Here is a 16,566-nt window from a genome sequence, read left to right on the forward strand (position 1 = left end):
TTTCTCCCCCAATCAACATCATATGGTGTCATTTTAAAAATATAATATTTTCGATTTTAACACCAAAATTTCAATTCCAATTCATCTCATCGCCGTATTGGCTTCGTAATAATAAAAATATGTGTATTTTTCTGCATTTTCTATTCCTTGACTCTATTATTATTATGATTTGAAATGGAAGCACATTCGAGCATATTATAGCTGTACAGAAAATTGTTTAGTTCTTCCCTATCATTCCTATTATTTGATGGATGAAAAAATAAGTGTTATTTTTGAGGGGTTCGAAGCATATATAAAGGAAAAAATCTGTATCGTTCGCAAATATCACACACGTCTGATTGTTTGTCGACCCCGAACAGAATGAATTGGATGATGAGGATGAAGAATATAACAAATAGGCATTTTAACTATACAATCATAGGGGATATAAAGGGGGTGATATATAATTGGATAAGCAATTTTGAATGCTGCAATTTTTGGTGATTTTATTTATAGTCCATGTCGAATATTAGTGACACATACTCTGTAAAGAAATGGATTGGGTTAGAATTATTAGGGCGGATGATGGAAATATTCGTGGACAGAATATTTCTTTGGAGAATTTTTTAAAAGGATTGCTTCATTTTTAAAGTGTTGCTTTAATTTTAGATTCATCTTATGACGTACTCGTGTCTTTGCAATTTGAAGACCCTGCAATTGGTTTGGATTCGACTATAAACTGTTGTTCCAAATGATGTCATAGATTCATGAACCTACCTAATTACCTCGCTGGTCGTACAGATCAGTTTTGATCCATGACCTTCTAGATAGATTAATGAAGCTTTGTTTTTTTCAGCTTGTAATGTGGAGTTTTGTGTTGGATTTTAAACTTGAAGATTCGCTATGTTTCGTCAACTTATGCAAACCGACGATTTGTTTTGTCAATTTCATGAAGCTACGCTCTATATTGTGAACTAAACGAAGCGTCACTTTATATTATTAATTGATTAAAGCTTCAATTCAATTTAGCTTCATTTTTATAAATTTTAGATTTCTGTTATACTTACCGAAGCTATGCTTTATTTTGTCGATTGTATTAAGCTTTGCTTTATTTTATTAATCTCCAAAGCTACGCTTTATTATGTCTGTATTAATCGTCTCTGCTTTATTTTGTCAACTACGTGAAGCCTTGCTTTATCTTGTCAATTTAATGAAGCCTTGCTTTATATTGTCAGCTAAATGAAGCTTTGCTTTGTCTTGTCAATTTAATGAGGCTTTGCTTTAGTTTGTCAACTATATGAAGCTTTGCTTCAGTTTACCAACTTCATAAAGCTTCGCTTTATCTTATTAACTGCATGAAGCTTAGCTTTATTTTGTCAATCGAATGAAGTCTTGCTTTATCTTATCAACTATTTAAAGAATTGCTTTATTTTGTCGACTTATTGATGAATTGCTTTATTTTTCAAACTTCATGAAGCTTTGCTTGATCTTGTCTACTACATGAAGCTTTTCTTTATTTTGCTAGCCACATGAAGTCTTGCTTTAGCTTGTCAATTACACGAAGCTTTGCTTTATTTTGGTCAACTCCATTAAGCTTTCATCCGTTTTGTTAAATTAATGACGCTTTGCTTTACATTTCAAACTTCATGAATCTTTGCTCTATTTTCTCAATTTGAAGAAACTGCGCTATACTTCGTAAATTTCTTGAAGCTTCGCTTATTTGTGAAGCTACGATTATTGATGAATCTACGCTCATTCATTAAGCAACGCTCAATACTCTTCCAATTTCATTCATCTTCCCTTCTATTTTCTACAATTTACAATATCTAGATTCTATAAGGTCAATCAATAAAATCAGCAATAGCTAACAATACATAAAAATTCTAAGAACAATCAATAATCAATCCAATATCTAAAATCCATTAACGATTCCCAGAAATAAAATAAAAATCCTAAAAGTCATTCCATTTAATGCCTCACATTCAAAAACACCCTAAACATCAATCAAGAAAATTCACAAAAAAAATTCGCAAATCCCTTTCAATAATAAAACTACATTAAATATTCCACAATATAAATGCCTGCGTAAATGGCCTCAAATTAGATATTAAGATATAGCAACAACATCACATTGTTATGAGATTTGTGGGCGTACATTTGCGGCTTAAAATACCCTCCTTTATTCATAAATATGACACAAAAAAAAATGTTTTGTAGCTTGCTAAAATATCTCCTCATGTCATGCCATAAAGCAGCAGCAGCACATAGAATATATATTTTGAAATATTATCGCAAAAAAAAGAAATAAAAGTTTTTTTGTGGTAAGCCTGTATCTATCTTTATCTCCTCATTCACTCCTCTATCTTCTCACTATATATATATATACACACAAAATTTTATGTATGTCTTATAAACCCATTGTGGTTTTGTACGTTATTTATGACTTTTGAAGGAGATAATCGAAAATGAATGGTCAATAAAGTCATTTATGGTCTTTGAGATTTTGTGTACGTAAAATATATTTCAAAAAAATTTTTAACATATAATGAAGAATTATTGAATGAGTAAAATTTATAATAGATAGATTGTCGGCTCATAAGACCATATTTTATGCTTGCGGTTCTTGCAAGTCTCATTTATTGATAGACTTTACTACTTTATAAACTTAATGGATAGGTGTATTTGGGGGTTGTGTGCAAATGACGTCATGTTGAGGAGTTGAATTGATTTTTATGCCTAAATATGAAACTACAGAGCAGTCTGGACCTTTTGAGATACTTTTTCAGGTTTCAGAGTTCAATCAAGAACTGAAAGTCTGCGTAATATATCCAAGACTGCATGTATATATTTTATAGGATAGCCTTTCATTTTCATTGGGTTCGTTCAAGAACTGCAGGCCTGCGTATTTAAATTGCATGAATTGCAGGTCTACAGTTTTCTGTTGTACATTATAGCTCATCTAAAGCTAGAGGTCTGCAATTCCTGTTATCTAGATGTCCAGACCTGCAGTTTTCAACTGTACCTTGTATGCAGTTCATCCAAGACTGTAGGCCCCTGTTTTCTGTATGCAGGTTTGCAGTTTTAAACGAACCCTACTTTTTCATCATCGATAAGACAGTTATAAGATGGTCTGAACCTTATACGACAATAATTCATAGATGTGCAGGTTTAGGGTTTTACACAAACTCTTCTAATTTATCATTGACAACGGAGTTACAGGATGGGCTGAACACTTTCGGGACACTTATTCATAGGTATGCAGTTGTGCAGTTTGCGAATACACCTCATAACTCATCTAAAGATGCAGGTCTTCATTTTTACACGAACTCTACTAATTTATCAATGAGAAGGCTGTCATAATTTGCTCTGAACTTTTGGTGTGCAGTTTACGGATGTACCCTTTAGCTCACATATCATATCCAATGCTGCAGACTTATAATTTTACATGAACTCTACTAATTTATCATTGATATGGCAGGAGTAGGGATGATCTGAACCCTTTAAAGCACCTATTCAGACCGCTTATTCTCCCTTATCTTCCCCAAAATAGAATATTAGACGTCATTCACCAACAATTACCCAATACAATTTAGAATAATAACTTTTTAATGACATTGAAGATGATTATAGACATGAGTAAACCTCTCGACATTATAGTCATCATACCACTATTGACTAAAGTAAGAGTCCATGACAACTCATCACATGACAATGACTTAACTTCAATATAGAAATATTCATCAGCAACCGGAACTGCATCCATGTTTTGTGTGACATTTGCGCAGTTGAATGTTCCTTTTGTAATTTTACCACTTCTTGCGATGTAAATTCTATCATATTTTGGTCTGTACTGCTTAAATGCATTTTCAGTGACTGTTAAAGTCATGTTATCAAATTTAAAATCAACCATTTTATAGGAACCATCACGATATTTATAGCTTGTCTCGTCATCAATAAAGACATTTCCTGTTGCCTTAAGATCCTTATCGACAGCAACAAAAAGTGTTAATGGATCGTCACGCATATAAAATGATGACTGTCTTGGTTCCATTTTTCTTGGTATGATTGTACCGCCACGTTGAAAAACTGGAACTTTATCTTCACTAGCCTCAATTCCTTGTGTTCCTACTTTATCGTATTTCTTGTAATTATCATAAATGTCATACCAAATGTCTCCTTCGTCGGCGCCATTTGTTGATGGGAAACGGACAATTACGAATGTTGATTTTGGTTCCAATACGGGACTTACAAGAAGTTTATCACTCAACATGTATTGAGTGTCAAGATTAAAGATATTTTTATCATTTGGATATTGAGCCAACATTGGTCTCATAATTGGATATCCTGTCATTTCATGCTCATAAAACAGCGTGTACCAGAATGGAAGGAACTCGTACCGTCGTCGCATAGCATTTATGGCTAAGGTTTTTGTCTTATTTTTCCATACATACGGTTCCCTCATTTTTGTATTCCAACTTGCATGATTTCTAAAGAATGGCTGGAAGGCAGCAGCTTGTGTCCATCGAACAAAGAGGTCATCGTCAGGATCACCGAAAAATCCACCAATATCTGATCCACAGAATGAAATACCTAAAAAAATATTGAATATTTTAATAAAATTTGATCTTTGACTTATTACTGACTTTCATACCTGACACAGATATAGCAAGACATGCCTGAATCGATGCCTTTAAATAAGGCCAATCAGCTGTATTATCTCCCGTCCATACAGATGTATATTTCTGTGATCCAGCAAAGAATGAACGTGTAAGTATGAATGGACGATAATCGGCACTTCTTCTTGACAATCCATCAAATGTAGCCTTTGTATGTAAGAAGCCATATATGTTATGAACTAATCTATGTTCTACTTCTATTTCACCATTTGTATGAATATTATCTCTTGGGAATGTCTTTTCAGGTGAATCAAATACAGCCGGTTCATTCATGTCATTCCATATTCCAGTTTCAACTGAATTATCACTAAAATTATCAAGTAAATATTGATCAGCATAATATTTGCGTGCGACTGGATTTAAATAGTCAAGATATGTCGAATTGCCTGGCCAGCAGCTACCATAATAGTCATTTTTGGTATTAGTCTTTACCAGCATATTTTGGTCACGTGTCTCCTTAAAGAAGAAGTAATTTTCATCAGCCTTGATATGTGGATCAATAATATGAACTAAACGACGACCCGTTTCTTTTAATTTAGCCATAAACTCAAGTGGCTTAGGAAATGTTTTATTATTCCATGTGAAATATCTATATCCATCTGTATAATCAATATCAAGCCACATCGTGTCAAGTGGAATTAAATTTTTATCAAATTCACTAACTATATCGAGGACTTGTGTTGAGTTCATGTAACTCCATCGACATTGATGATAACCGAGTGTGAAAAGTTGTGGTAAATTACCGACGCCGGTGATTTTTGTGTATTGGCTGAATGCGTCATTTGGCGTTGGACCTAAGAAGACGTACACATCAATAATTCCACCTTCTGTGATGAAATGAGCTGTTTGTGTATCGTGGATGTCTACATATGTATCAGCTGAATTGTGCCAGAAAATACCAGATGTACGTCCAATTGCATGTCCATAAATGACAGGAACTGCACCATAATTTGGCATTCGACTGTCAACTTCATAAAATGTTGCATCATTTGTGAATAGATGATAAGGTTCACCATAGCTTGTACGTCTTAATGCGAATGTATCATGATGTTCAGGAATACCAAAAAGTATCTGCGAGTCAGCAAATGTAAAATCAAGTGCAACAGCTTCTGGTCCATTTGGTTTTGTATCAGTCATTCCCATATAAGTCTCTTCCCATGAATCAGGATCATCACCAGCTGCCGGTGTTACTTTGAACTGTAAATGCTCATAAGTCATAAGACCTTTACCATTTGTCGTAACAGTCAAGACACCATCACGATAAAAATCAATTTTAAATGGTGAAATTTGAAGCACTGCTGAATTTTTGTCACAAGTCACGTTCACTAAATTTGAGGCTTGATTAGGCACAACTTGAATGCTTTTTACTGTCGATTGATGATCAATGACTTCATTATTCAGACGGAATCGTCCATTTTTAATTGGAGCCTTCTCGTCAATGTCAAAATGGAAGGTATTGCCATCAAGGCATTCCAATTTCATGTGCAAAACATTTTGAGTATTTTTATTAATTATGTCCATTTTAACTTCATTTTCAGTGTATGAGACGGTGCTGAACACAATATCGAATGGAGACTTATTAGCCTCAATGTTCCTGCATCTCCTACAGAAGCTGCTCTGTTCACATTTTTTTGTCAAATTTTCCGGCACGTTAATAACAAAACTAAAGTTTACAGCACAAAGCAACAAAAACAGTTTAAACTTCATTGTTCAAATGACAATACCTAACTGCTACTATCAATTAATGTGAAATTTGTACTTATAGGCAATTTGGATCTTATCTCATTCTGTTGGTGATGAAACGCTGGGTTTTTAATTGCATGCTATAGCTACCTTTGGATGTATTTATAGCGATTTAAATTTACTCAATTTATCACTACTTTTAAGTCTCAATTTTCACACTCACATTGCGAAGTGTACAGTCAGGAGTGTTTGTGATGATATAAATAAGTCACTTAATTATCTAAGAGATTGTTTTTGTACTTTATTGTTGCATTTTAGTGATTTAATTGTCGATCAGATGACAAAAATAAATATTTTTAACGTTTAATCCATTTTGACAATGTCTAATGGCTATAAGGTGTTGAAAATTAATGGTTTGGTCGGAACCGTGTCAGAACTGGTCGGAACCTTGTCAAAACTGGTCGGAATTCTGTCTGAACTGGTCGGAATTCCATCAGAACTAGCCGGAACCGTTTCAGAGCTGATCGGAATTCTCTCAGAACTGGTTGGAATTCTGTCAGAACTGGTCGGAACCTTGTCTGAACTGGCCGGAACCGTTTCAGAGCTGATCGGAATTCTCTCAAAACTGGTTGGAATTCTGTCAGAACTGGTCGGAACCTTGTCAGAACTGTTCGGAACTCTGTCAGAACTGTTCGGAACCCTGTCAGAACTGATCGGAATCCTATCTGAACTGGGCAGATCCATACCCTTTCTCTGTGATTGACAACCTATATGCTGCGGCACACCAGTGTGTTGTCAAAATTCCTGGAAATGCAATGAACTGTATGCCGTGTGCAGTTTTGATCGAGACTTATCTCAAGGTTGCTCACCACTGCCTTATATAGACCAAAATCAGATTAGAAAGAACGCTTCATAAGCTAAGCTTGAAAATTACTTAAAATCCCTCATTCCTACTCATAACTTTTAAAATAGGTCCGTACATCTCAAGCTATGCTCGCGAGACACTAAAAACCATAACTGCACATCTAATTTGAGTTTCCTAATCTTTCAAGCGTTTGAAAAAGTGTGAGAATCTTCAAATATACCAATAATCTTCCCTACAACATCATACTGTCAGCTTATTATCATCCAAACTCTTCACAAACCAATTTCATCGAAATCATTACAGAATAAAGCTTAATAATAAATTAAACGTTATCATACCTCCTCATTAATCGATTCGTAACTATATTGTATGCAATTTTATTACTTAAAAACAATAATAATACCCACTTGAGTTGAATAGGATTCTTTTAGACATGAAGTTAGACTGCTTATCATTATCACCTAGTGAGTCTTGTTTACAAAAAGAAGTTTTGAACACTTGAAAAGATACAGGTGATATGCCACACTCAAATTTATAGGGTTAGTGACTGAATTGAAGAAGAGTAGATTAATAATTTTAAGTGAGGTGGATTGATTTTAGTTTTAGGCTGACATATATTTTGTATGGAAAAGGAAATTCGACTCCATACGAAATTCAAGTCGACTTCGAGCTCTAGTTTTATGTTGCAACATGCTAATGCGTCCCGAAGGTGTGTGAATGCGTAATATATTCTGAACAGAAACAGAGCATGAGTATACTGGCAAAATTGAGCACGCTCTGTTATATTGATTGAGATTACTCATTAGGTGATTATGCTCATTATCTGTCAGGGTATGTAGCTTCACTTAATCAAACATCTCCATGGACCAACGCCTTCTTCTCATGGTTTAACTACAAATCTAAGAAATTCAGAATCATGTTGGTGTGATTGTGACACAAGATATGTGTTTCCATAGCTATGTTTATAGTCTTAACTGCTCACATCCTATGTTCTTCGTGAAATCAGATCTAGACCTGGAAACTCCAGAATAAAGAGAATATTTCATACAAATTTGGGAACTTTTGTGAATATTAGGAATACTTCATTGAATTATTGGAATATTTGTGAATATATTTCGGAAATTCGAGCATAATATTGCCATTTAAATTAATACACATCATATAGTGATTGAAAGAGAGTCGAACCCACGTCCTCACAAGACAGCGATACAGATTCCCAGTTTGTTGCTTAACCACTCGGCAACAGAGCCATACTTGACCATACTATTGCACTTGCATATTTGACTATATATGCCTCGATACCCTTGATCCCACTCTACTCAGACACAAAAGATACAAAATCCATTTTACCATTTTATTTAAATTATTTATTGTTTTATTAAGTTAATCATGAAATTTAATTTCTACAAAAAATTCAACTAAGGTTTTGAAAATTCATCATGAACACAATTGAAAAAAAAAATTGTCTAAGTATATCTACTAAAAACCTTTAATTCTCCACCATCCTTAAGTCTAAAATAATATTATTAAGTACTTCAACTAGTTCCAAATTACCCAACATACTCTGATGATTTCCAGCAATTTTATGAACATTAATATTTTGAGATGAAAATTTCTTCAATTCATAGTCATCGCTGATGTTCACTAAGGAGCTTTCCGTAGATTTTAAGAGGCTTATTGGCGTTCTGTGTAGAGACGGTAATGAATTTTCGTTCACATCCAATGCTATTTTTGATCTATTAAACATTCCTTCATTGAATTCTTGAATATAATTTTGACTATAATCGAAATTGCTTTTTGATATGTCCTTGAACTTTTCAAATTGTTCCTTAAATGTTCCAAGACTTAGAATGTCTTTAATAACATTTTCCGACATTGACGGTTCCAATGCTTTAATTGACATGATGGAAATTCGTTCACGAATCTTTTCATCATCTTGAATCACATCCGACAGTAAATTTTCAGCCAATTTCTTAACAAAATGCGGCGATCCATCAATCATGACTAAATTTCCAGTTTTATCAAGTGATTCCAATATATTTGCAATTTTTAATGCAATCAACGAACCAAACGAATATCCAATAATCAAAAATTTCTCATTTTCAGAAAATAAGTCGATTATGTCATTCCATATGATGCTGAGTATATCTTGCAATGTTGTCGCATCATAAGATTTACTCAATTGTAAAATATAAGCGGGACATTGAAGCTTCTTACCGATTGAACTAAGCATGTCATTCGACATACCCTCAAATCCGGGAATTATCAATGCTTTTACTTGCTTGTCCTCGACTCTCGATGGAATTGCTACAACAATTTTATCCTTTGTCATCTCATCGCCCAACTGACTTATCATTAAATTTGCTATGTCAACAGTTTCCTTCTTAACATCATCTGTTGTACTTCCTTTCGTCTGTACACGCTTCTCAAGCTCACGTAATGTAAGTGATCTCAATTCTTGTGCTGAATAAAGAATATCGTAATCCCTTTCCAAAACTTGTTGAATCTCAACGGCAATTAATGAATCAATGCCAAGTTTTGACAGTGGTGTATCCATTGACAATGACTTTTTGTCACTAATTCCTAAAATATTTAACATTGTCTCGATAAAATTTCCCTTTTTTCCATCACCAAATTGACTCTTTGCGACAATAATGCTTGATACGATTGGCTCGTCCGATGTTACCAAGGCATCAATTACATCAAGACATGATGAGATTGTTTGTGGCAATGTACCGCCAATATTTAGATTGACATTCTTCTCTAAAAGGTTTGCAAGGATTCCAACAACACCAATTGCTCCCCATTGAATAGCCTTTGCCGGCAATCCTTGTCTATGTCGCTTCTCAATTATCCTTTCCATAATTGAATTGGACATTCCGTAATTACTTTGACTTGCATTACCACGACCGCATGAAATGCTTGAAAATATTACAAAATATCTCAATTTTGGACATAGATGTTGTGATAGTTCATCTAAATGTTTTGTTGCTATTGCCTTCGGTGCCAATGACTTTTCGAATGATTCGACTGTTTGATCTTCAAATTGTGCATCATGTAGATTTACAGCAAGGTTGAAAATTCCACTGACAATGCCCATACTTTTTGCTACACTTATTAACTCTTGACATCCATTTTTGGTTTTGATGTCGGATGTTGAAATGACTACTTTGCATCCATATGACTCCCATGTTCTGTGGATATAAGTATGGTATGAGATATTGAAAATTGGAAGGTATATCAATGTACCTGATTCTATATGCCTGATAGCTATTTACAATTCCTCTACTAGAACTCAACACCAGATTCTTACATCCCCTCAGCACCAATAAATCAGCTAATTCTAATCCAAATCCACCAAGTCCACCGACTATGATACATGATTCATTCTCATAGCAGTGAATTGTCGGAATGCACTTGATAGGCAATGTCTCAATGCTGCTTTCATTCTCACGAACTTTAACAAGAACTTTACCAATATGCTTTCCAGCTGTCAAGAATCTAAATGCATCCTCAATCTCATTTGCATTAAACACTTTATAGTCAATTGGTTTGATTATTCCTGACTTCATATCCTCTGCCATTTTATCGTAGATTCTCTGTAAATCAGAAATTTGTATGTTAGTGAATTTTTAATGGACATGCTACTCACCAGTCCAACTTTTGTATTGAATAGATTCTCAACGAACATCGATCGGAATCCAATGTCCTTTGCAAAGCATCTCATATCAATTTTTGTACGATTTACCATGTCATATTTTCCAATTTCAAGGAAAATTCCTTGCTTAGCAAGGCATTTGATTGATGCTTGAAGCTTATCACCTGATAGTGAATTGAGGACATAATTGACTCCTTTACCATTTGTTCTTGTCATAATCATACGTTCGAATGATGTATCTCTGGAATTTCCAATGTTGTCGGACTTAAGTTGTGGAAATTTATTTAATAAAAATTCTTTCTTCTCATCGGAACTGACAGTTGTAAATACTTCAAGTCCATATGCAAATGCGACCTGAATTGCAGCTTGTCCGACACCACCTGCACCGGAATGAATTAAAATTGATTTTCCAGCTTCTATATTTGCATGTTCAAAGAATGCCAAGTATGCTGTTGTGTATACAATTGGAACTGTTGCTGCTTCTTCCAATGTCCAATTATCTGGAACTTCCCACATGCATCTCATGCCATTATCCATGTATGCACTCAATCCACCAAATGTACCGGCTCCAAAAACTCTCTTGCCGTCACTGGACACGCCTGACCAGTCAATTCCTAAAATCTTCTGCTCATCAATCCTTGAATATTCAACATTTGGTGTGATTTGGCCCAATGCAATCATAAGATCCTTAAAATTCAATGTAGAGTAATGGATACGAACTGATTCTGGCTTGTCAGGCATAATTGAGCCTTGAATCCATGACAATGAGCTTAGATCTCCTTTTGATAAACATTTTACATAACAATCACTAAAATGTGGCTTCTCGACAATGTCATTGACTAAATCTAAATGCTTAAATGTACCCCAATTTCCATTCCTTAATATATTAACTGCAAATCCAAGTTCCAACTGTAAACGATAAAATGAATTTTCTAAACTAAATTTAGGTGCTCTGTCATCGTCAATAAAGACGCATCTTAAATTCTTTCCTATTTGTTCTCGACGTATGCAATTTATGAGACCAAGGATGCCTGATATGTTATCATTTTGTGAATATGCAATGACTTGTGAATTGTCTTTTAGTGCTGATTGTAAAGGTTCAAGCCATTCATTAACATTTGTGGTTATTTTGATGACTTTTGGTGATTCAAGTTTGTTGGACTTGATTTCTTGTAGGATGTAGATGAATGATGATTCTGTTGGATATCTAGCGATGATTTTAAAGCCATTAAAGTTTTTATGCTCATTTTCGAGTTTCTTGACCTCTTCAGCTATCAAAAATCCATCATTTTTCAAGCATGCCTTAACAGTCTCCAAAAACTTCTCATCACCAACGCAGTTCTTCTTTACAATCACATCCATGTCATTAAAATTAGTAATTTCCTTATCATCAACCTCAATATTATCCACATTAACATTATGCTGTGTCAATAAGGTCACATGAAATTTCATCGCCGGAATATCTTTAAATGCTTGATAAATAAACGAGCTAAAAAAGTCATCATGATCATCCTCATTGACCTCAACACATTTTAAATTTGTTGATAAGTTCTTCTCATGCAGCAATTGAACGCAAATTTTAGCAGCGTCACGTCTTGAAAATATTGATTGAGAGAAATTCGAGATGAATTTGTGTGTCTCGAGGACGGGTTTGGCTGTTTCACGTCGTCTTGATATTTCACTTCCATCAAAATTATGAATTTCAACGCCGCCAATTGTGATGGTTTTTGAGGCTTTATCGCCAAGAAATTCAAAAACTTTTTCTTCACTTTCCATTCCGTTAATCAGCTCAAAATGCTTGTCGGGATCGATGAGAATTTTACCGAAATATGTCGGCAGCACTAAAGCTCTCGTATCATCCATCAGGATAAAAACTTGCAGCAATGCATCAAGGAATGTACACCAATTATTATTCCATTGAACTTTACCCCACAAACCATCATCACGAACATCTTTAACGCCTCGAAATATTCCTTGATGATGATAACCACGCAACCTCATTTCCTTATAAAAGTCAGCCTCAGTCAGCACCACAGCATTTTCTCTTTCAATTAATGGCAAATTAATTGAATTAAATTCCGTCAATTTTTTAACATAACCTTGTGCTAAAATTGTTGACTTTTCAGTTACTTCAAAGTATCCTGATCCTCTATTAATACATATACATAATAATATGTCTTGATTCCTCTCCAAAAATGTTATTCTTGTTAGCTTAACATCCTCAAATATTATTTTCATTCGTGTCTTTAGATTACCAAACATTAAATTAAATGACTCCCATACAAGATATACTAATAGTGTACCGGGTATGAGGATACGTCCATCAATTATATGATCTTGTATGAAACTATAATTTTTATCATTTAAATTTATTAAAACATTACGTCGTTGATAATACTGATTTCGTTCCATTATTGGTACTGTAAAATTATCTTTATGATTCCATTTTATGAGTGGTGATATCATTGGAGTTCCACGTGAGACTGGATAATTTATTTTTGGATAAATATTAGCTATATCCATATCAATTCCATTTTCGAATAGATTTCCAAGTGAATTGAGTAGGAAATGTGTAGCATTGTCGTTATCACGTTGTGTAAGACTCACATATGTCGCATCTTTTTGTGAACGTTTAAGGATCGACTTCAGAAGTGCAGACGGTCCAATTTCCATTGTAATGACTTCATTTGGTAGCAATTCAATGACTTCTTGGAATAAGACAGTGTCTGTGAGATTTTTGACATGATAATCTGGTGATGAGTATTGTGACTCATTGTCATCCCATAAGACTTTCGGGTAGCATGTGCTGAGCCATTTTTCAGATCTCTTTTTTGGATCTGTTAGCAAAATATTCAGCCTAGCTTTAAATTTCTTAGCAAAGTCATCAAGGTATCGACTATGAAGTGCAACACCAGAACTTTGGACTTTTTTGACAAAAATTCCTTGACTTGCCAGTTCCTTAACAAAGACATCAACACTAACAGCCGGTCCAGTAATTGTCGTTGAATCAGCACTGTTATGGCATGCAATGTCAATGTCTTTTGGTATAATTTTCAATATCTCTTGATATCCCATTCCAACAGCAGCCATTGCACCATCAATATTATCAGAATTGACACTCGATTGACCGCGCTCATAAGCAACAAGAATTGTCTCTTCAGCTGTAAAACAGCCATCAGCATAAGCACATGCAATTTCACCAAGCGAATGTCCAACAATAAAATCGGGTTTTATGCCAATTGCTTTAAGTACATCAGTAAGGGCAATTTCAATCGCAACAATACCAACGTATGAATTGAGGACATTACTAAAAATATCATCATCATATGTCGTTATGATATGTTTAAGGTCAAGTCCCTTATTTGCCAAAATTTTTGCTGACTTATTGATTGAATTTGCAAAAATTGGAATTTTCATTAAATCAGCACCCATGCCAGGCCATTGACTACCAATTCCATTATAAATCCATACAACTTGTCGACGTTTACCATTAAAATTATGTGTATGTCTATAGATGCACTCAGCATTAATGGATGTACGATTTTGATGAAAAATTCCATAACCACGAATGTTGTTGCCCAAATTTGTTTGAGTTTGTGAATTTTGTAGTAATGCAATAAACTCTGTGTCTAATGGACGTTGAGTAATTTCATCAAAAATGGTATTCACAGCTTCTTCGGTTCTACCTGACCATAATAACAAACGATCGAGATTGTCGGACGGCATTCCGTTATTTAATTTTTCTTTTAAATTACGTTTTAATAAAATATGTGAATTTGCACCGCCAAGTCCAAAATTGTTCATTGATATGTAGTCACCACGTAAGTCCTCAACGTCTGTTACAACTTTAATTCTACCATCTTTAAATGCATCAACATCGGACCTTAATGACTTTAATTTTATATTTGGTGGAATTTGACGTCTTTCGAATGCTAAAACTATTTTTGTAAGTGATGCTATGGCTGAAGCACTCTCGGCATGTCCCATATTTGATTTAATTGAACCAACCAATAATGGCTCTTGTCGATTCTCGCAATAGACAGCATCAATTGCTGATATTTCTTCACAATCACCAATAACAGTGCCTGTTGCATGTGCTTCAACAAATTTCACCTCATTTGGACTTACTTTTGATTTTTTATATAAATCACGCATTAATTGCTCTTGCATGATTCTTGACGGAAATGATGAACCTTGCTCTTTAAAGCCATCGTTGTTGACACATGAATTAATTACAGTTGCATAGACTCGCTTTGCATCTTTGTGTTTTTGAAGGAAAATAATTCCAACTGTTTCGGATCTGTTGAAGCCATCGGCATGTTCGTCGAAGGAACGGTGCTTACCGTCGGGTGAAAGGACTTTACCTCTGGAATTGGGGGAAATTAGGGGTTAATTAAGTAGCTTACATCCTCAAGCGGAGCAGCCTGAAATTAGTCGATCATACGTCAAGCTATAAGCGTGCTATTTGTGGAACTTGCCATAAAATACAAGCACATAACTAGACATAATGTCGCTAAATCACAGCCTGTCCTACCCGATATCCTCGCCTACAATTCAACCCAAAACTCACCTCCAAAACTCTATAGTCGTTAGATATGACATCAATAAATTAGCACCACCAACTAATGCTGCATCACATGATCCATTATTCAGAGCATCAAATGCACAATTTAATGCATAAGCTGCACTCGAACAGGCACTATCGACTCTCAAGGAAGGACCAGTTAGTCCAAATACGTATGAAATTCGGTTTGGTAGGTAAAATCCGGCATTTCTGGAAAGAATTAAATTGAGGGATCAAATTGAGGTGCTGGGTAGAGACTTAGCTTGGTCTTGTGACCAGTCAAGTCAATGCTTGGTCTTGTGACCAGTACTTGAAGTCGAATCAGTTTCGCCAGCTTTAAATCCACTGGATTTTGAAAATTCAAGTCAACTTCAAGCTCTGGACTCATGTTTGAGGACCCAGGGTAGCTCCTAATGTCCCTAAGATAGATAATCACTCACCCAACCATTCCATATCCTTCTTTGGTCGGAATTTGATAACTATACACATCCTTAGCATCTGTCTCTGAGTTTCCAATAAAGACACCCGTACGACTGCCAATTAATGATTGAGGACTCACACCAGCATCAAGAATTGCCTCATATGCATGCTCAAGAAGCATTCGAATTTGTGGATCTGTCCAATTTGCATGTTTACTAAGTACTGAGAAAAATGCCGCATCAAATTTCTCTAAATTCTGAACTTTTCCAAAATGATGAGGAACTTCCTCATTGAAATTATCCCAACGACTATCCTCATCGTCAATCATGTCATTTTTATTGTACAAATTATGTTCGAATTCCTTAACATTTATGCTACGCGGAAATCGTCCTGATATACCAGATATGACAATCTCGTTGTCATCATTTGAGCCTTCCATTATGACACAATAAATTAATTAAAACTGTAGGCAGAACAACTGTGTGACTTTTTCAACGAATAATTGGAGAGTGACTAAAAAAATTTCTTTGAATTTAACTTTTTTTTACATCGTGGATGACTGTGAAGAATAAAAATTAATTAAACAAATTTATTCTAATTTGCTATCATGTGCTATGTAATGTCATTCTAAGTTCATTACTGATTTTTATTCACTATAATTTGCCCTATTATGAAGTTTTTCATTCAATATAAAGTCATACTATGTATATGCAATGTGAAT

At 34.7% G+C, this 16,566-nt stretch overlaps 2 protein-coding genes across 2 annotated transcripts; both read right to left on the reverse strand.

The window, feature by feature from the left end:
• Positions 1 to 2,560: 2,560 nt before the first annotated feature.
• LOC139099136 (neutral alpha-glucosidase C-like) lies at positions 2,561 to 6,401 on the reverse strand. Its single transcript, XM_070651535.1, has 2 exons — positions 4,631 to 6,401; positions 2,561 to 4,569 (listed from the first exon to the last, which is right to left on the reverse strand). Exons 1-2 carry the CDS (start codon positions 6,360 to 6,362, stop codon positions 3,569 to 3,571), a joined length of 2,733 nt encoding a protein of 910 aa, XP_070507636.1. The 5' UTR covers positions 6,363 to 6,401; the 3' UTR covers positions 2,561 to 3,568.
• A 2,182-nt stretch (positions 6,402 to 8,583) lies between these two features.
• On the reverse strand, positions 8,584 to 16,342 carry LOC139099037 (fatty acid synthase-like). Its single transcript, XM_070651431.1, has 5 exons — positions 15,866 to 16,342; positions 15,432 to 15,635; positions 10,856 to 15,227; positions 10,453 to 10,802; positions 8,584 to 10,397 (listed from the first exon to the last, which is right to left on the reverse strand). Exons 1-5 carry the CDS (start codon positions 16,282 to 16,284, stop codon positions 8,693 to 8,695), a joined length of 7,050 nt encoding a protein of 2,349 aa, XP_070507532.1. The 5' UTR covers positions 16,285 to 16,342; the 3' UTR covers positions 8,584 to 8,692.
• Between the last annotated feature and the right edge of the window lie 224 nt (positions 16,343 to 16,566).

The sequence above is a fragment of the Chironomus tepperi genome, unplaced genomic scaffold, assembly GCF_022539635.2.
Source record: "Chironomus tepperi strain 1889 unplaced genomic scaffold, CSIRO-AGI_Ctep_v1 contig_461, whole genome shotgun sequence".
NCBI classification, from domain to species: Eukaryota; Metazoa; Arthropoda; class Insecta; order Diptera; family Chironomidae; genus Chironomus; species Chironomus tepperi.

Excerpts from the sequence above, each read along its gene's own strand:
- LOC139099136 (XM_070651535.1), bottom strand. The coding sequence starts at position 6,362 with ATGAAGTTTAAACTGTTTTTGTTGCTTTGTGCTGTAAACTTTAGTTTT. Across the intron at positions 4,570-4,630 it reads TCTTGCTATATCTGTGTCAG|GTATTTCATTCTGTGGATCA; the intron begins GTATGAAAGTCA and ends ATATTTTTTTAG.
- LOC139099037 (XM_070651431.1), bottom strand. The coding sequence starts at position 16,284 with ATGGAAGGCTCAAATGATGACAACGAGATTGTCATATCTGGTATATCA. Across the intron at positions 15,636-15,865 it reads GAAGGATATGGAATGGTTGG|AAATGCCGGATTTTACCTAC; the intron begins GTGAGTGATTAT and ends AATTCTTTCCAG. Across the intron at positions 10,803-10,855 it reads TCAATACAAAAGTTGGACTG|AGAATCTACGATAAAATGGC; the intron begins GTGAGTAGCATG and ends TCTGATTTACAG.